The sequence below is a fragment of the Python bivittatus genome, unplaced genomic scaffold (genome assembly GCF_059951505.1).
Source record: "Python bivittatus isolate LINGU-HERP-01145 unplaced genomic scaffold, Pbiv_v1 ctg000980_np1212, whole genome shotgun sequence".
In the NCBI taxonomy this organism is placed as follows: Eukaryota; Metazoa; Chordata; class Lepidosauria; order Squamata; family Pythonidae; genus Python; species Python bivittatus.
This window is the reverse complement of record NW_028277125.1, coordinates 37,861,485-37,883,204: the sequence shown is the minus strand read 5'-3', so window position 1 is coordinate 37,883,204 and position 21,720 is coordinate 37,861,485. Positions and strand designations below refer to the sequence as shown.

The 21,720-nt window shown below is 39.3% G+C and overlaps 1 protein-coding gene across 9 annotated transcripts in view; it reads right to left on the bottom strand.

Moving 5' to 3' along the window:
* Nucleotides 1-21,720, bottom strand: part of EPHB1 (EPH receptor B1) — a 387,938-nt gene that overhangs the window by 72,888 nt on the left and 293,330 nt on the right. For 6 of the 9 annotated variants that reach the window (XM_088132648.1, XM_088132652.1, XM_088132653.1 and 3 more), the window contains 2 exons: nucleotides 3,913-4,094; nucleotides 1,031-1,193 (listed from right to left, as the gene is read on the bottom strand). The exons of 1 other annotated variant lie outside the window; for it this stretch is intronic. In XM_088132648.1, the coding sequence (XP_087988774.1) occupies nucleotides 1,031-1,193; nucleotides 3,913-4,094 (345 nt within the window). The remainder of the gene's footprint in view (nucleotides 1-1,030; nucleotides 1,194-3,912; nucleotides 4,095-21,720) is intronic. 2 more of the 9 variants (XM_088132650.1, XM_088132654.1) reach the window with 1 other exon arrangement.

Genomic DNA, 21,720 nt, shown 5'->3' with positions numbered 1-21,720 from the left:
AATATAATTTTGATCATTTTGCCAATAGTTATGATTCACTTGAAACATAGGTTTCCTAGCATTTATGAAAATTATTGCATTTCAAAGGGCTGTATGTGCAGTGATAAGCTGATCAATTGCTGGCTTATTGATCTGTCTAGATATGTTCTATTTCATTGTGTATGTTTTCAAAATTTATTTTCCTTACACAGTGCACAGACATCACACATACATGTGTCATACACCTGGAAAATACCTACTGAGATCTTTAATTCTGACACACAGAATTACTATGAAATATTCAGTCCCAACATTTTTTAATATTTTTAAAAAGCTTTGTATGCGTACTTCTCTAATATAAGGGGTCCTCTTAGACAATTTTCCTAATGTATTTTTTTTTAAAGAGCTCAGCTATCTCCAACGTAAGCTTTTAAAAATACAACTAACCCTTTTACATGCTTATTTGAATAAAACATTTTGAAATATACTCTTTTCTTGGGCAGCAGGGGATGGGAAAATGCATGTTTTTTATGCATGTTTTTTTTTAAATCAGAGAATGACAGGGGTAAGTAGATTCCATGTATTGGTGCAAATCTAAGTTCATTCATTCCACTCCCTTTGAAAACTGCACTCAACTTTTTTTTTTTTTTTTAATGTTTCTCTGTTCATGTTACAAATCCTTGATAACCTAGTGCTATGCACTTTGGTGCTCCAGCACAGAGTTGGGCTTAGCATTCTCTAGGTGGTGGTGGTGGTTTTTCTTTTATAGTCAGAAAGGAAGAAAATCTTGACTAGTAAGGGAGGAGGAGGAGGAGGAGGAGGAGGAGGAGGAGGAGGAGGAGGAGGAGGAGGAGGAGGAGGAGGAGGAGGAAATTTCAGCCAGATTAGCCCTTCAATTGGCAATAAATCACACTTATCTGTAAATCACTTGCTCTTGCCATGCTACCCCACCAAAGGAAGGGTTTGAACAGACAAGCAGATTTAATTCAATTACAGTGTGGAAGTTTGACAGGGAGTGCAACCAACTTCCCCCTTTTTCACGGGCACTCACCATCTGTCAAGGTTTGGAAGCACATTTTCCCACTGTATTTCCCATAGCCGGCCACAGTCCGAGCCCGCACCTGCACTACATAAACCATCCCTGGCCGGAGCCCATCGATTCGTGCAGTGTTGGTCTGACTTTTGGCCATGGAGGAGTTGTACTCACTGTGGTCCTTCAGTAAAGAACAAATGAAGGAGAAGGTATGAGGGAAGAAGTAACGTTATTTCCAATATCAACTATAATGCTGGTAAAGTATGAAAATCAGTCCCAGTATCAAGTTCTTTCTTGCATATTTCTTTACCAGTCCAAAGGCAATTCATCACTTTCCCACCTGTTTTAGCGAATGGAATGCCTAGAATGGGGATGACCAGAAAGCTATTTTTAAAAGTCTGAAACAAATTGAAATTGGGGCTTTGGACATTCTAAAGCTATAACTCCCATAATCCCTAGCAGTTGGCATGTTTAATGGGAATTGTCTTGAGTCATCTGGAGGTTCCCGGATTGGGGAAGGCTGACCAGTGCTGCAAAGATTTTATATTTTTGAGCAAGGGGCGAAGAAGTTAGGGTTTTACATATCAATATTACTCAAGCCCATTTTGATTCTTACAGTTCTCTGTAATAAGACACATAAATGAAAATAACTACAAATAATAAGTAATGAGTGAGAAGACTGTGGTACTCATGCAGCTTGCAGTGAAGGTTTGCCTACTGTATAAGCAAATGAGTAATAACTGCATGTTTATTCTGCAAAAAGAACACAATGGAATAGCTTTTAGTTCTCAGGTAACTAAGTTAATATTTAATGGATATGTTTATTCTAGCTATTCACTCTTCTAAATGGGCAGAATAAGAGGAAACCATATCTATATTCACATACAAGTAGTCCTTGATTTACGACCATTCATTTAACAACCATTTGAAGTTATGACAGTGCTGAAAAAAATGACTTCTGACTGATTCTCGCACTTATGTCTGTCACAGCATCCCCGTGGTCACGTGATCAAAATTCAAGCACTTGGCAACCAGCATGTATTTACAATGGTTCCAGCGTCCTAGGGTCACATGATTGCCATTTGTGACCTTCCCAAGGGGCTTCTGACAAGCAAAGTCAATGGGGGAAGCCAAATTCACTTAAAAATCATGTGATTCACTTGATGGTGCAGTGATTCACTTAACGATCACAGCAAAAAGGTCGAAAAATCGGGCGTGACTCACTTAACAACTGCATCACTTAGCAAGGGAAGTTCCAGTCCCACTTGTGATCATAAGTTGAGGACTATCTGTATGTATCTTCTATACCTGACATGACCTGATTATGAAATGGTACAAAACAGCCATCACTGTTCAACCACAAAGATAAAGCATAATAAACTAGCATCCTTTCTCAAACATTTTTTTTTTAGCATGATTTTGTTACACTTTGCTGAAAATCTTGCTTCTGACTCAAAACTTTTTCACTCACTTTTCCTATTAATCTCTGGATATGGCCCCTCCTATGCTATAATGTGGGCAGCAAGGCCTAAAAGAGATTCCAGTTAAATCGTTCACATTCACACAGTGAGATGTGCAACAGGTCTCTGAAGTTTGTCCCAGGAATAGGAGCCTTCACTCTATTGCTTCAAGACAATGAAGCTGGAAGAAAGCAACGCAAATTTATCCAATTTTTTTGGGCGGGGGGGGTTAAGATCATATACTATTTCCTATGCTCCAACTGCCTTTTTTTCTTCCCCCTTTTCAACTGTTTCATTTCACCCCATGTAGTTGAATACTGAGGTGGGAGCATCTGCCACAAGCGTGACAAATGCAAAGAAGTACAACATTGTGCCTGTGACATCCCTCGCCTCCTTGGGTGATTGCCTAATCATTAACAACATGAGGCATGGTTGGCAGGCCTGTACAGTAGCACGGCAGTTGACACTTGCTTCCTGACAATCTGGCATTGGATATCATTTACTGTACCCCAGGGCCTCGTGGGCAGAACTAGTTCAATCTACAGCCGACTGTGTTGGATTATATCTATCTCGCTCTTACAAGGCAATAAAACAGGAGTCATCTGTAGGATAGCAGGAGCTTACAAGATAGCTTTTGAGAGATAAGTATAGACATGAAAGAGTGTTATACAGTGCACAAAATACTATCCGTGCATCATCAAAAAGAGTCCAGGACGCAGACTGGCATTCCTAGCAAGCTATCAGTTGCTAGAAACAATCCTCATTCAAGAACCCAGGGCCTGCAGACAAGTAGAAACCAAAGGGCAGTCCCTGGCTTCAATTAATTACGGTTGCAAAGATTTTTCTGCAGATTGATTTAATGTAGCTTGTGACAGGAATTCCCAGTCTGCTGCTGTTTATCACTAGGCGAACAATAGGTAAAATTCATTAAACTAGAAGGCCATCATAGAAGACTGGACAAAGAAAGATCCCAACCACCTATTAAAAAAAAAAAAAATGTTCCAAGCCAGGTTTGTCTGAGTTCCTTATCGCTAGGTGGAAAAGAGGCCCTAGGAGGGAAAATAAGATTTTCACAATGATAGGATCAATATCCAGAAGTAAAAATCTTAGGCTGGAATGAACAGGGAAAATCTACCAGGTTACAAATTGATGCTGGGATGCAGAGACGACATCTGCAATCACAGTGTGAATCTGAAACCACAAAGTGGTTATGTTGTTTAATTATAAGATATATTGTAAATACTGTTTAAAGTGCAGAAAGAGCCTGTTTCAAATCTCATTACCATTGCAGGATGCCTTTCCTTTAATTTCAGTTGATTTTTGGATTAAACCAAAACAATACATTCCATGATATGATAAAAGTAGCTGGCAGTTTCAATTCCACCTTCTCCCATTACCAGCCCAGCCCAGTTCCCCTCTCTGAAGCACATTCAGGCTTACGGTAGCTGGTCTTGAGCCCATAGCGCTGCTAATCTCAGGGATGCAGATCCGGCTCACCTTCTCATAATAACGGATTTCATAGTCCAGGATGATGCCATTGGGCTGTTCTGGCTGAGGCCATGACAGCGTGATGCTCCTCATGGTGGCACTTACCTGGTGCATAATAGGAACTGTGGAAGGTGCTATGGAGAAAGGAGGGAATAGGAAATGCAAGAAAAGTGAAACATAACTTCAGGGGAGGATAGTGAGACACTCTGAAGAGATAAAAGTAAAACATCAGGATGGGGACAAGGAGAGGGGGTCAGTGAGGATGCAGGAGGAGGAGTGTCACATAACATAGTGTACTTCAACACAATAGTAAAATAGAGTATTTCATGACATAAAGAGAAACATTCTGTACTGACAATTAATATAGGGGACTGACATCCCTTGTTTTTACTGTTAGCTTTCTGTGTTGGAAACTACTCCGGGCATAATGTTTCAGAAAAGTGTAGCATACAAATAAATTAATTGATGAAAGTAAGTTATTATTGTCAGGGACTTTCCAAAGACTTCATGCAAAATTGTGTTAGTTCCACTGAAATTAACAGGAGCAGCACAAAAATAAATGTCAATAGATTTCAGTGATATTTTGACAGGGGAGGTTCTCAATAAATTATACCCTTAAAACAAGAGTTCCATCGGAGGCTATTTTGAAGCCCTATATAAATGTATCAAAACAGCTCTGCCTGTCCACTAGGACCAATGTAATGGTCTTCTCAATCTTCCTTTCAGAACTGGACTCTCACTCCCCTTCCACCCCTCATCTTCCCTGTTTCTATTTGCGTGTGCCACACATCTCACCCAAATTGCCTATACTTTTGCATTTTCCATTTCTTCAGCAGTAGCCAAATATCCATTCCTCTGCTTTTCTTCCTTCATCATTTCCAAAGGCTGCCCTTAACATCTTTCATTCACACTCATTTACTTCAAACAGTTACCTCCTCCAAGATTTCTTTTCTAACCCTTTGAGTCATATTTCTTCTTTCTTTGTATTTTTTTTTCTGTTTACTGTCTCCTCCATAATCTTCTTGTTAGTCTTCTTTATTCCTTGTGCCTTTTCTGTACTCACTACTCTCTCAGTTTAGATGCCATTCTTCTTTCTCTAGGTATCGGCTCCTTGGCCAGGTGTGGTGTGGCCATTGAAGTGTTGGACTAGGATTGCACAGACACAGCTTCCAATCAACCCTCAGCCACAGGAACTAACTAGGTCACTCAGGTCAGTCAGTGGGTCTCAGCCTAACCTACCTCCCAGCATTGTTTGGGTATAAATTAAAGGGAGAGACCCATATATGTTGCTTTAATCTCCTCAAGGAAAGGTGATACATAACTTTAACTAATAAACAAAGAAATAAACAAAGTCTTTCTTTTGTACAACTGCTGTATAGGGATGCACAGAATGTTCCAACCTGGGAAAAGTCATTTCAAGCACTCTGAGTTTTAAGCTTTTGTTTCTGAGATCAGAAATTTCTATTTTCTTTTGAATAAAATGTGGCCTTTTTGAGTGCCATTTTTTCCCTTAGTATTCCAGCTGTTCTGAGCACTGCAACTGTGCTATTAGGTTTTTCCTTTTCTTTTCCTTTTTTAGTCAACCAGTCATGTCCTTGCTGTTACTGATTTTTACTGGAGGGGATGTTATAAGAATAGATTGTGGAGAGGGAAGCAGCAGTTTAGCATATGGCCAGATGGAAGATGAAGTTTGCTTCTAGCTTCATCCCTTTCAGGTTTTTCAAAAATTCTTGGTATGGAGAAGTTTATATGGGTGAATGGTATATACATGTATTTCACAAAAATTGTACAAAAATATGTGCAGGTATGCACACATCTATGCTTCACAAAAATGGTGTTAATGCTAAAATTGTGGAAATACAGAGATTACAACAACATTAATTGGTTGGCTTGTTAAGCTGTGTGTGTGTGTTTGTGCTTGTTGGCTCAGGCTGATTTGTTCAGCTTTGGAGGGAGTATATTCTGTCTATATTCTTATCCTAGGAGAAGTGATAATTGAAAGAATGTTCAAGTGACTATCTTTTTGATCACTTTAATTTCAGCACTTCCTATCTCTTTTAAAGAAAAACACTTCTTTGTGGGGATAAGAAACTATGGCTTTCTAAATAATGGTTTATAATCCAAAGTATTGGATTTGTTAGTGGATAAGAGCAGAGCTGTGTTCTGAATGTTTGTTCTGAGGTTCTTTAATGTTTTCAAAAATATGTTTTTGCAGCTTAGGTGGCTGACAGCAATTTGGCATGGACTGTGACCTCCTCTACAGTTATGATGGTATAGTGAGAAACCAGGAAGTAAAGAGTTGAGTTCCCCTTGTTTCCTATGGCCAAAAAACTTGAAACATTTTAAGCCTTTGAATACAAACAACACAAAATATTCCAGTGAAATGTTTCAAGTTGGGCTGATTGTTTTGAGCTGAAAACAAAGCAAATTTTCCATGTCATGCATATCCCTTAATGCACTAAGCATCTAGAGTTGACCAACCTCTTGCTATTTGGCTTAGAGCTGTCCAAGAAGAATTATCAAAAATGTCCACCCTATTAGTTGACAATGAAAAGGGGACCCATTTCGCCAAATTTATTTAGGTGGAGGAAATTTTCCCCAGCAATTTGTTGGAAGATAGAGATTATATTAGCAGTAGTAGTATTGCAGTTTCTTTATATTATTGTTGTGGTAGTGGTGGTCGCACAGCCAGCCAGAAGTTTAGACTGGATTTGGCATTTTTATCCACCTATCGAGTCCTTCCCAAGGATAGGGATATCTATATAGGGATAGATGTTGCTTGTAGGTATTAAAGGTATCATCGCAGGATGTAAGCTGTTCTAAGTAAAGCTGCCTTTTGCAATCAACTGGTGATTTTGTTGTTGCTGTTGTTATTATTATTATTTTGAATGTATTACCCACCCAGCTCCAATGGACTTTTTTTCAATGGCTATTCTTATGAACAATAGTAATAATTGTATTGGCAACCTGGACATCATTTTGTATGACTACAATGCCCCAAAATTAGAATCGTACCGGAGCATTTTTAATAGCTTTATGTCCTTAAAAAAAAAAAAAAGAATATTTGGAGAAAATTAGAAACTCTCCATCAATATAATAAACATTATAACATTATAATATAATACAATACGATATAATAATACAGAGAGAGAGTTCAGCTTTGCTGTCATTAGGAATGGTCATATCTTCTATGTTAGGGATATGCTCCATTTCACTCTTTCTAATTTGGGTACCCTTCCAATGCATGATCTTCAATTCAGATTTTTACCAATCAGAAAAGACAACTGCTGGAAATTCCAAGATGTGAAATTTATTCTGTTTGAAAGTTTCATGGCATAGAGCCTGGTTATCTGAAGGACTATCTCCAGTCATTTCTGCTGACCCAATATATTTGGGTCTAGTAGGTACACTCCAGGTCTCTTCTATATAAACATTATCATCTTGTGGGACTGAAAAAAACTGCCTACTCTGCCACTGCCCCTGCCCTCTGGAACAGCATCCCCCAGAGATACAGATGGTGCCCATTCTCCCGGAGTTCCAGAAGGCTCTTAAAACCTGGTTGTGTTCCCAGGCCTGTTCCCACACTTAGGAACTCTATGTAACTAGGATCCTCAAAGATGGGGAGGCCTGTAAACACATGATCTATATGCAGACTTTAACATCTATTTGATATAACTACCTTATACTCTCCCCATATAGCAAATCAAATTAAAGAGAGCTTGAAGCGCACTTTTCAGTAGCACAATTTGGAAAATATGGTCCTTAAATTTTAAATTGCAATTTGATGTTTTTAAACAACATACTTTTCTACTAGTTTACATATTTTATATTGTTTTACATTGGTATATTTTTATTTACTACTACTACTATAATAATTGGAGGTATATCATAAGTGCACTTATATTATTATTTATAATGTACCATTATAGATCATTTTAATATATTGTGAATCTCCCTGGGAGGGATAACCCTGATGAAATATAGAAATCATGAAGAAACAGGTATTGATCTCTTTTACTTTAGGCTGGTAGAGAACATTCACCCCAAAGCAAGTGACCTTAGCAGTAACATACATCCCAAAATCAGATTACCAAACCTTAGAAAATAACCAAGAGTCCCACCTCATTTCCATTTAGTGTAATTCCAAATCTGGGACTAAAGAAAATCCAGATCCACCCAGATCCATGAAAACCTGGGATACACACTGAGCCCTTTCATCTTGCTAATGACTAACTAAGAAGACCATCCTCAGTCCAAACAGACAATTCCTCAGTGAGACTTTCCTTCAGACTGCTCTGAATGGATACCCAGGGGTTTCTTCCACCTCAGCTGTAGCAGAAATATCCTTTTTCCAAGACAAAAACATAATATAACCTCCCTATCTGGCAGAAAATGTAGGCCTAAGAACCTGCATTCAGAGCTACTGGTGAGTAAGGGCTTCTTGAGAACAGAATTAATTGCTTCTAGGTGAAGCCGGAAAAGATGTGGGAGACTAGATTGAGGATCAGTAGCTGCTGTCCTTTTCTGTCTGGCCAGGTATTACTGCTTGTCCATTCTGCTTATTCTGGTTCCTGATGCTTAAACTTCACTTATTTCTGGATTGCTCTGCTATGAGTCCCTAGCTCTATCAAACACCCTGGTTTTAATATGATATTATTCTGCTTCTAATTTTCTAAGGAGGGTCAGTCTGGAGTAGTGGTTAAGCACCAGGCTACAAGTCGGGGGACCATGAATTTTCATCCCATTTTAGGCACAAAGCCAGCTGGGTGTCCTTGGGCCAGTCACTCTCTCTCAGCCCGAAGGAGACAATGGCAAACCACTTCCAAAATTTTGCCAAGAAAACTGCAAGGACTTGTCCAGACAATCGCCAGGAGTTAAAAGTGACTCAAAAGCACACACACACACACACAATTCTAAGGTGCTGCTCTCAGCTTTATTATACTGTACTAATCCAACACTGACATGAGAAAAAAATATTGATACAATACAAGCAGAACCTTTAGTAAAACTGCCTCCAGTTAACATAGCTTTTACAGTAGAATCACCCTCCCTTTGCTGTTTATGGTAAAGCTTCCTCATCCTTAATTACTGTTTGAAGAATATTATTATAGAAAGAGGAATGGAAATGTGAACAATTTGTAAATAATTAGATTTTAATTTTTTGAAAAGATAGTTATTTTTAATTAGTATTGAAAATTCCTGGGGAACCCTCATCAAATGGAAGCTGTACAAACCATCTGTAAATGAACAAGCAAAGCCAAAGTAGGGTTTTCATGAATTCCAACACAATTCTGACTTTTGTTGGCTCATGGACCCCTCTATCCTTCAAAGACAGAAAAAGCCTCCCATAGCTACTTCAAATTTTCATGGGGTTCACTTTTCATGAAGGGGCTAATATTAAAAAAAAAAAAGGAAGGAAGGAAGGAAGGAAGGAAGGAAGGAAGGAAGGAAGGAAGGAAGGAAGGAAGGAAGGAAGGAAGGAAGGAAGGAAGGAAGGAAGGAAGGAAGGAAGGAAGGAAAAACAATCACATGTCAAAAGAGGGAGGGGATTTTATTACCACTTTTAAAATATTGCTCTTAAGAGACTATTTTAAAGGAGCCAGTTCATATGTACAGTTGTCCAATTTCCCAGCAATATCAAGGACTGTAACATCTGTATCTTCCTCTTTTGCACAATTGTTGTCATTTTGAAAGACGTCATTGGCAGTTCTATGCCTGGGTATGTGCAGCACACTTAAGCAGGTCAGTTAGGAACATAGTGATTGCCTTCATACCATTTCCTAAGCTTGGTTAGTTTTATTGTGGCTTAAGGTAGAAACCTGGTTTGGTTATTTATGATTCAGTATATTGCACTAAGAAAGAAAATGGATTAATTCAATGGCCAGAATAAGCACATTGTGCAAATGCAGCCTGCAAGTAGTACGATCTTTCCCTCTCTGAACAAAGGATTGGACAAAGCATTTTGTCAAGAGAGGACCAAGCAGCAGATGACTGGAGATGTACGGAATGATAGGTGATATCAAAATATTTTAAACAAACCAATGCATTAAATGTTGTGCAAAAAGGAGAATCCAGTTTGTGCTGTATCCTCATTATCTCATTCAGTACTTTACTAAAATATATTCATGATATGGTTCAGTTTCACTGCTCTCTTCTGGTACCTCACAACAGTTCAGACAACTAGGATAGTATGCTGAGAATGTTTTTAACAGATCCATGCAGTCCATTTGGCATCTGGTGAGTTGTTGAGATGATTCATTTAGTATATACCATTTGATAGTTCACCCATTATATGTTGGTTTGAGATATAAAAGCATTCTATCCCTTTCTGTGAAAATGAATTATGTTGTTAGAAAAAATAATGGTAAAGCTGTGGCATCATCACTACATTGCATGTAGTTTCTGTATGAACTAGAAAAAAATTCTGCAGCTATTTTAAGGAGGGGTCTTAAAACAGAGACAATTCTCCATCCCGCCCCCAAGAAATGTAGAAGCCTGGAAAAAGAAGAGCTGCTTCAGTGAATAACAGAAAAGTTAATAACACTTCCTCCAATCATTTTTGAAACATGGACAGCCTTGGCTTGCACAATTTTAGCCCTATTCATTCAGGAAAGAAATCAAAAGGGCAACTGATATGACAAGGAAGTAGGATGCCCTCACTAGGGTCTTTTAGTTAAGAACAGACCGCTGAAGTGGTTGATAAAGTCATGCATGAAATAGATTGCATAGACAGATATTGCTTTCAAGAAGGCATAGACAAATGGAAGATAGTCCTATCAACCATAATTAATCTTGCTGATTAATTTTGGAACATACACTTCTGAGACACTGTACCTCAGAATACCATTTTCTGGTGCAACAGGAAACAGAAATAGGCTATTGCTTTCAATACTCAAATGTTGAGTATTTGTAGGAAGTATCTCTGTGGATAAAATAAAATAGGGCTTAACATCAGAGCTCATAATTTCTTTATAGCCGTGGGAAATTAATGTAGGCATTGCTGAACTGGTGCCTGCACAACACATGTGCTTTACTTTTCCACCTCCGTGCCAGTTTTCCTTTCCAGTCCTTGCATCTACTCACTGTCCCACCCTTCTTCCCAGAGATGCTTTTGCCTAGATCTCCAAAGGAGAGGGTTCTTTAAAACAAATGCAGATTAAAAATTGCAGTCTGAATATCCAACACCATCCACCTGGAAGCAGAAAATAGATCATGTTATCAAATGTGAAGTCTCTTCTTTGTTCATTCCATTTCCCTACTTCAATTTAAAGTATTAGTTTTAACCAATGAAGCCCTCTATGGCTTGGTGTTAAGTTTGTTACAGGACTACATCTCTCCAGTGGAATCGGCCCAACCGTTTTGATCGTGCTGGGAAAAGCAGATGGTTGTCCCCTGCTTTGGGGAGGTCAGGGGGGCAATCCCTGAAGGTGTTGTTTTTATGTAATTGGGCTAGCCCTCTGGAACGGCCTCCTGTGAGAAGTTTGATTGGCCTCAACTTTAGTCACCTTTCAGGAGCAGCTGAAAATGGAGCTTTACTAGAGGATATTTGGGGACTGACAGCAAATGCTGTTTCAGGTTGTAAGTTTTTGTCTTTTTGATTTTTATTATGTATTGCTTTGCTACCTGTTGTTGAGAGTCTTTTTATGATTGTGGTGGGATATAAAGGCAATAAATAAATTAATCTATCCAGTCACAAAGCAAAGGAAACATCTGCTTGCTGGTGCTTCCTTCCCAATGCAGAGGCCAAAATCTGGAGATTTTGCCTTCAGTGAACCAATGCTGGATTGGAAGCAGCAGCATGAGAGTGACAAAGGTGTTTTTGTGGTGGTGAGGAGTTTTTGCATGTCATAGCATTTATATACTGAATCAGTCCATTGTTCCAGCTACCAATAACATTTATACCATCATTAACAGTAGCTCTCCAAGGTTTCTAATGGAAAACATTTCCTAACTCTATCCTATCCTACCCTACCAGGGAATGCCAGGAATTGAACATGGGATGTTCTGCACGTAAAACGTGATTTACCACTGAGCTATAAACCCCTCTTCAGACATTCCTGTGAAAAGGGAAGAATGTGATTTAATCCCTTTGCAAGTGTTAGGGTTCATTTTTGGAGAATCCCATTTTTCTGGAGGACAACAGATATGATACTATGCTGATAAGATTGAAGCTTATAACTTGCCAGATAGTGGTGAACAAGGAATCTATGCTTTCACTATATGGGCCAAAAAAATATTTTATGTTTCTGAGCCAGATTCTTGGAGAATCACTGACTCCATCTCTGAATCTGCCTACTGTGTTTATTTTTTAATCCCTGTCGGGGATGGGAATCCACGAAGAATTAAGGCAATATAACTTGTGCTTCATTAAACAAGTTAATTTCCTGCCTGATCCTCCTGAGACATCAAACTGTCTCATTTTAAAAGCCCACTGAAGCATGTGGTAAGGGCTCTGCTGGGATGAATTCTCAGAGTCTTCTGAATGATTTTCTCCATATATGCTTTTGAAACCCACTGTCCCTTAGGTCCCTGGTGAGCGGTGATGCCTTTTGGTGAACGGAACAGGATTAGTTACCGATAATTGGCCACTTTTTTCCTGCAGTACCTACTGCAATGCTTTTACACAGGTGATGATTCTAATGTGCTCTTTTTTCTCACTGTGCTTACAAATCACTAAGCTAAATAGATTTCTAAGATTCACAGTCAATTCCTTGTGAGTCAGAACAACTCACTATTCTGGTGGTGTATGTAAACTATCTGTAAAAGGATACTAAATATTGTGCTGTTTGAATGTTCCTTTTTTTTTGGAAAATGTCTTTCTCTTCTGATTTTAAAGCTGTCTTTATATTTGTAAAACAGTGACATTCAAATGAATGAAGAAACATTTGAGAAATATGGTACTACACACACAAACACACATATAAATATACCTAACATTTGTTGGTGAGATATGAATGAAATATGCACTGACTCCTTCAGCCATGAGAGCTATTTCAGTGGAAAAGAAAAATGCTTTGGGACTAAAATGTCTTTGCAATCAACCACACAAATTGAAATAGCTATTTTCTAATGCTGAAAGATTATAACACAGTTGTATCTCAAAATACATCATGCATCACATAACCTGAATCCTAAGGAAACCCAGATTTTGTGAGTGAGTGGCTCCCAGCTTTGAGGACGGGGAATTTTGTTGTAAATGGGAGTGTGCTGCCTAAGAAAGAACACACACATAGTTTGGGGTGCTCCTAGAATCATCATTCTTTTAAATAAAAGAATCTAAAAATATGCCAGGTGGTTCAAAAAGCCTGGGGTTTGCCAAAGGAAATGACTGTAAGAACATTGTCACTGAAACATGCCAAGTTACTTCTCTTTGGCTAAGGGGAATGTATAGAGTAGCATGGCCTCCCAAAGCACATTTGGATCAGTGCAATGGATGCACAATTCTTTTGATTTGGGCTTTGGAGAAGCCTGTAGCTAGCTGCAGCCATTAAAATTATATCTATCAACAGAATTCTAAACTCTGATTAATGTGCAGAATTTGGATTAATTGAGCTGAACAGTTGCTTATCATTGCATATCAGAATCATGTCTTTGTTAGGACTATTTTTCAGCTGTTTTTATATGAACACTTTTACCCCTGGCAGAGATGGTATGCAGCAGCAAGGGACTGTCTATCATCCTTGCAGAGCTACCCACTGTTCATTTAGCTGATAACATGTTGGGATAAGAAGAGATAGCAAACTTTTCTCACACCCAGAAACTTTCTCATATGAACAGGGAGTTGATGGGCTGGCAATGAGAATGAGAGAGCTAACAGACCTGAACAGAGAGATTTAAGAAAGGAGGAGAAACATGATGCCTGGTGACCCCAAATGATTTTAGGCAGCACTAGCAGCTGAATGAAGAGTTGTTGTTGAAAGAGGAGCCTGGAGCAAGACTAGAGGGGAGCTGGGTGGGGTCTGAAGACCACCAAAGAAAGAAAATGGGCCATGAGGAATATGTCTTCCTAATATATATGGCCTCTATGGGAGGCTAAAGATAGAAAAAAAACATGTCCTGCCTGCATGGGAGAGATTGTCAGCCAAGGTAATTAAAGTCCTTACTTAACTCTAAGTGGGGATGGTTTTAGAAATAGCTATATGCATAATAGGGTACTAGTGGAAAGAAGATTTACTATGCCGATAGAGGAAGAGTTAACCTAGTAATGCTTGACCACGCATATGTAAATCGAATTTCTGCTTTACATTTTGTTGCCAGTTATCAGAAGAATTGAGGGCGGGGGGGGGGGGGTAGTCCAGCAAAGACAGTTATAAATGCCTTAGATAAATGCTGTTTAAACTTAAAAGAATCTGCAGTGCTGAAATAAATGATCTGCATGTTGTTTATGCTAAAACAAAATAAAACAAACAAAAACAAGGAGGATTCTTGGTGTGTTGTTTGTAAGGTCATTTCCCATGAATCTACAACTCCACCTCCCCAAAACTGACATGTTTTATACTTGCCTCATTTTTGTGATAGTTGCAAGTGCCATGATAAAACCTGGAGTAGTAGCCACACTGATTTGGTGCAACAAAAATAATAGTCATGGGGCATCATAAAGACTAGCATCTCACAATCTTAGTGCCTTCCAGATCTGTGGGCATCAATTCCCAATATTTTCAGTAATGGTTACAGTGGCTGAGACTTTCTGGGAGTTGGTCCATACATCTTGAGGGTACACAAGTTGCAGAAGGCTATTTGAAGGTATAAAACAACTGTTGATAAGAGAACCATAGTCACTGGATCTTTCTTTCTTAGTTAGCTTTTCTGTTATCAAGATCAAGAGTAGACAACAGTGTTCTCCTGGTATTTTGGATCACTCAAATAATCAGCCCAGCTAGCATAACCAATGATTAGTTATTATTAGTCTAAATATTTGGGGATGCCAGAATAAAGAAGTTAGGACAGGACCAAGTTTGGAGTTATTTGGGGGTTAGGATTTTTTAAAAGCCAATGAAAGATCTTTGTGCAGACCACTTGTTAGTGTGTAACACAACATGTAACACAAACTAAGCCTGTGTGCTACAAATTATACAGGGAAACATTCCTCAGATTGTTTATATTTACCCAAATCTTATTTTGTGCTATTTCTGTTTTGGAAGAGACAGCTCATGTGTGTTCAGGAATTCACTGAACGAGGTGGCTGCTTGTTCTTTCTAGGGGGTGATGTTGACAGTCCAGCCCTGCCTTTGTTTGCACAGCACATTTAATCCTGGGTTTTTAATTTTTTTTTTAATCTTTCCACATCCGCTCAGAGAAGATGATAATTTTCCAAAATTAAACACTTAGCTTGATTGCTGTTTTGTTAATTGCCACATTCACAACCCCCCTTGGTGTTCCTGCCTATTTAACATGGATAATGCTGCAAAGATGATCGACATCAAATTGGTATGCAGGTGGATGGGCAGCAATACTAAGGCTTCCCCATCCTTGCTTATTCAGATGGATTGCTTGCATCATTGCACAAAGGAAAGAATTAAATTGAAGTGGAAATCCCTTCCAAAAATCACACAGATGAACAATAAGCACAGGAATCAGAATCAAGAAGCTTCTTATTGCATAAGAGTGTATGTACCAAATTGTGCAAGCAAGGAGTTGATGGAATATTTTGGGAAGCTCTGCCAACCTCCCTATAATAATGTTTCCCATACAGTGCTCAATTTGCTTAACAACAGGGAAATTTTAAGTTGAGACTGAAGAACTAATCAAACTTGGAAGTCTCACCTCTAACCTCTAATTTGATGTCATTAGCACAAAAATCCTGATTTCAATAAAGATTTCAATAGGATACAAATGCAGCAGATATCTTGGGTTGTCTGTGTTCTAGTTCCTGGATTCTATAGCAGAATAAAGTTGAAGTGTCCTCCAATTATATTGTAGAGCATCACTTTTTTAACTAATGAGAAGTACAAAGTTTAGGGCTTAACAAAAGGTAAAGTCAGAGCTGTCAGATAGCCAAAATAAGCATGGCATTTGTTCAATGATCTCATTGGTTGCTGGTAAAACAAAACAAAAAAAACACAAAAAGTCTGTTTGGCAAGATAAGGATGGGAAGAGAACCAATTAAAATTGTAAAATAGGAGAAATGTCCCACTGAAGTTTCATTTGAAATCACACTCTACTCCCTTTGCTGTATCCATGTTTTTTTCCTCCAAGGCATGATCTAAGCCTAATGTTTGGAGGGGCATGTCAGTCATTCTATTGTAAAAGTCAGTTATGACAATCAAGCCATACGAAAATGTCATGTCTAATTTACAAAAAGAGAACAAAGTCTGCCAGGTCTATCTCAGTTCCATGGCCAGAATTATATTTCAGCTTCAGGGCTGCAAGTCAAAATCCTGCAGCAGGTTTCGTAAGGCTGTACAAGTAGTCCCGTTTAGGAATGAGTTAGGTTCCCAAGGTCTGTCCTTAAGTCGAATTTGTATGTAAGCCAGAACAGTATTATTGTATAATACTGTATAAGTAGTATGGTGTAATGAACTCGAGCCACTGGGTATTTAACTCGAATTTTACTACAATAGGCTCTGTTCTTAACTATGGGTCATCCTTAAACTGGGTGTTCTTAACCTGAGGACTACCTGTATACCTAAAGACACAGCAGCTAAGAGGCTACAGAATTTGACAGAAGTTTTGTTACATCGACAAAGTGTCAGATATACCACTACTAGTAGGTATCCTACTAGGAAAAATATACTTGTGGGATACCTCACATGTGTTTATAGAATGTATTATCAACTTAATAGATCTGCTGATAAAAATGCATCAAATAAATAATTCAAAAGGATTGAAATGTAAATGGCATAAGATGTCTTATAGGAATACCACAGGGGAAGCTGTATCCTATAACACTTCTGGTTAGATATTTCTCTGTTACTGCTAATAACATCACCAGTCCTAGATTTGTTTCACTGTCTTCAGAAGAGAGACGAACCAAAAACAGTCATCCCTGCATTAATGACTAAATCTACCCATATCAACCTAACACAGCATAATATATAAAATCATTCAACACTCATTTATATCCAAACCCTTACATAAGGAGACTATGATCTGTTTCACACATTTCCATTAAGACACAAACCAGCAAACTACGTTATGGTTTAGTGCAGAGGTAAGCAAACTTTTCTGTGGGCAGAGGTTGTGCTTAACAATTTTGGGATGCTGAGGGCCACAAATTTGAGTGGACCCGTGTCATATGTATGCAACTGGTCTACAGAGCTGAAAAAGGACCACCAATGCCTACAAACTTGTTCATGTAGGAAATTCGGTATGCCCATTTGAGAACAGCCCCAGTTTCATAAAACAATAGCCTAGCAGGCAAATAGATAAAACTGTCAGCAGTGCAGAAGACCTTAAGGTAGACCTCCAGGCCTACCACTTCAGCAAAAGCTGAAAAACTGAAGAGAACCCTGTAGATACAATCAATTAAATAGGAATGTATTGGGTGGAGAGTTTTTCAGAAGGCAAGAGGGACAGATGGAGAGATAACTGTTTCCAAGAGATGAAAAGAAATGTATGGGTGAATGGGTAGACAGATGGCTAAGCTTAGGATATAGGTCAATTCTTATGAACCCGAGAAAAGCATTCAAGTTTGTTTCTGTTGAAAGTGCTTAATTAGATTAATTAAAGAGAAGAGAACTGACATAAATACTTTTTTGGGGGTGAACTCAGAACATGCAATTTTCTCCATCATTTGTCATTATTTAGAGTCTGTTACCCCATTTCTTTCTTTCATGAATTTAATAAAGACCATGCAGACTGTGAATGCATGCTGCTACTGAAGTTAATGTATGAAGATGCAGCTGCCTATAATAACATGGTTTTCTGTTATTTCTTGCATAGGCAGTAATGCTTGTAGTTAGAAATATGCTGCATTTTCAGATTAGCATCAAAACAAAAAAATGAGATCAGCAAACCAAAATCATTAGGCATCAATGTGTGAGTCAATGTCAAGCCTGCACTATCTAGTTCTCTTGGCATTCCTATTACTCTCCCTTTAAATGCCTGTGGTGCTCAGCACACCATTTCAACCTGCTTAAAAAGTGCTGAATGCTAACGCCTCATTTCTAATTGCCAAATATGTGCTTCATCTTTGAGGCCTTTCAAACATTGTGTGCATCCTTAATGTGCTGAAAGCAATTGCACTTTATCTGGATAATTGCAGAGAAAGGCCAGATACAATGCAAATGTATCGACTTTTAATAATCACAGCTTTGTGGCAGGAATAATCAGGAAGAAAAGAGCAAATGGACAGATGGGGAATAGGGAGACTGGCTGACGGGAACAAAAAGAGCAAAGGACGTACCACCTAAAAACAATGGATCTATACAGAAAGAGGATTGCAGAGATTTGGATTTTGGTCCATGGGTTGCAAGTTTAGCCAGTCAAAGAATGGAGATGAATTGGGATTGGGGAATAGGTACAGAGCAATAGAAGAGCAGATGGGCAGGTGAAGAAATTAAGAGAATGAAAAGCAAGCAGGAAGGATGGACAAAATAGCCAAGAATTACATTTCTGCTTTGCTGTCAGTTGTATCTTAGGTGTCTAATTCAGTCTGACATGTCAAGCTGACAAAGTTCTTATTCCCTGAAGACAGAATGCTAAAATACTGATACCAAGGCTTTTTGTATTCTTGTGCTTGTTGGTGTGAACTCTTCAGGGGTGGCATTAATCAAGCCTTCCCGTTTTACACGTATTGTATAAAAGAGGAATTTTCATCCACTTCTTGTAGCCAAATCAAAACAGATTGCTGTCTATTGTTACCTTATAGTGTTAATTCTTCTCTTCATTAAGCTTTTGGTCAGGGTCACTACCTGGCAGCTTTTCCATTCCCCACCTTCTTCTTAGCCTTATATAAAGAACACATGCACAGACATTGCAGATCCGGCACCATCTGGACACCTCCTCTACTCCATTTATCCCCCAAGGAAGAATCAGCAATTGATTCATCCATGATTATCTCTGGTTGTTAAAAAGAATCAGGGGAGAAAAGAGAAGACAAAGTCCAGAAGAAATTCTGGCTCTTTTTGTAGGGTGCTGTGATTTTGTTGTTGCTACTTTAGAGTACTAGTTGCACAGCCATTATTCAGTTGTCATGTGGATCCAAATGTTTTCCTTCCAGGTCATGTTTCTAGTGTGAATATCTTATAAAGCAAATTCTTTTTTTACTCTTTGGGAACACAGGATTCTTCCATCAGCTAATGACTCATTCTGGCTGTGAGTACTGAGTGCCACTATGTAAGCAATCCAGGAAGCTACAGAGATATCCTACATCAGGGGTTGATCTGGCATATGGGTTTTAATGGCCTGGCATGGCTGCTCTTCTGCTGGCATAAGCAGAAGGGGAGAAGCAGCTCAATTCTGGCCTTGAAGGGCAGCTGTGCTATTATGAGGGCTGATGAGCTGACCTGGCTGCTAGCCAGGGCTGTTTTGAGGAGATATTGAGACAGCGGTCCCATTGGCCCAGCCTGGTATATAGGGGTTAGGGACTAGAGCCCTGGGGGGACATACACCCCAGTTGCTGGGGTGCATGTTGCCTGTCTGATTAAAAATTGGAGAGAGAGACACAAGGAGAGGAGAGAAGGAAAGGAGACAAAAAAAAAGTCTGTACAAAATGGAATCCACAGAGTGGCTAGAGAGAAAAGTTCTATGGAAGAAAGGAAGTGAAGACCCAAGAGACAAGAGTTCCACCCCAGACTGAAGGACAAGAAGAAGGAACCCAGCTGGCTCCAGGAAGTGGTTTCACTCCAGACCCAAGAAGGAAAGGAGGGGTTTGGTTGTTGGTGGTGAAGCCCTGGTCTCCGGGGAAGGACTATGCAAAAGACCCTCAGAGAGGTTCTTCCCCCAACAGAGGAGCAGTGTTCAGCTCAGCAGTTCCAGGAGAAGGTCAAGCCATGCCGAGCACACAACGGTAAAATTCCAGCCTATCTGTTTCTTTTCACTCTCTCTCTTGTTAAGCCCAGAAACAGGGGAGGGGGTTGGAGTGAAAGGGGAAGGAAAACAAAGCAGCTAGCAGGAGAGCTAAACAGAGAAAATTCTCTGGGAGGGAGACTTAGGAGAAAACCTGACACCAGGTAAGTACCAGGAATGTGTTGTAAATACTTGTAAATAGCTTCACTGTAAATAGAAAAAAAGAAAAAGAATAAAAGCCTCCATTGTCTTGTTTTTCCATGTCAATTTCCACCCTTGCAGAGCAAAATACACCTCCAGTTCAAAAAGAACGCCATCACACTGCGTAATGGAATGTGAGAACGACCTTGGAACATGGGCCGGGGGGGGGGGGGCGGAGATGCTGCCTAGGGAACAATCTGACAAAAGCTGGAGGAGCCTCCAGCTGAGTAACGGACAGAGAAAGAAACTTAGAAAGGACCTGCCTTAACTGATTAGGTGGTAAATAGGGACCGTGGGAGACTTGTACTTTCAGACTTGCAAGATTCTGTTAATATAGCCTATCAGTAAAGTAGAAGTGGCTCATCTGGTTATGTTTCCTGTCCAGTTTACCTGGGAGGGCTGACACATGTGACAGTTAGCAATCTTCTTCTGTGCAAGGACCAGAGCCCACGCTGCTACTGCCACTTCTGTTTCCAGGGGACTTGTTGCTCTGCCACTCCAAGGTGGTTGGTGAAGCAGTCACCAAAATAAGTGCTCTCTCCCTCTCTCTTGTGGGCTGGGATAATATATTTCAAATTTGGGACCACAGGCCCAATGATTTAGAGTGGTGGGTCACATCCAGCCTGTGAGCCATAGGTTGCCAACTCTTGGCCTACATTATCATGAAGGAGTGACTTTCCCATTTTTCCAAGGATGGTCAGGCTGCTTAGTCATTTTGTGGATTAAGGATACACGTATGATTGATACAGACAGCAGGGCAGGGTCCAAGTGATCACAGCAATCACAGGCCTATTGGGTAACTGATCATTCACTTTACTGAGACAGTTTAATTCTAACAGTATCTTTTGAAATGCTGTTTCATATGCAAGTTTATTTTGTATTGTTCAGAAAAACAAATCTTTAAAAAAACCCTCTCAAAATATTTTTAAGAACATATTTCTATACCACAAAAAGAGCAAAACAGAAGGATGGCACTTCTTGAGCTTCTGATCGTGCCTGCTATTAATTCATAGCAACAATGAGTTATTATAAAAAACAGAATTCTCCTCCCGATGCTAATTGTTCAAACTTGCCTCTTGTATTCATAACATGCTTATTCCCATATGACTTCTTGGGTAAGATTTATGATTACCCAATTCAAATTTCAGATCAACCAAAAAGTTTTTAGCTCTCACCTTTTCTACTTGTATACAGACAGACATAAACCACCTTTATTATACTGTAAGTAACACTGGTCTCTTTTACTATTGGTGTGAGGTTCATTTCTCCAACTTGCGTCCTCCAATTATATTGGATCCAGAATTCTCAGTCATTGGCTAATGTAACAGGGAATTCTGGTCCCAAAACACCTGGCATCCCAAAACACCTGGAGACCATCAGGGTAGGAAGGGCTGCTGAAAGGTTTAGTGAACGAAAACTTTCAAAAATTGCTTATGGCTTTTCAAGGTAATAATAACTATTTATCAGGCCTTCTACATGGTCACTACCACTTGAATGTATGGTATAATGTATCTTTGGCACACACACTGATTTCAGCAGCCAGAACAGCATTAAAACTCAGACATGAGAGAAAAGGCAAAACAATGCTGATGCGCATGAAAACTTCAAATG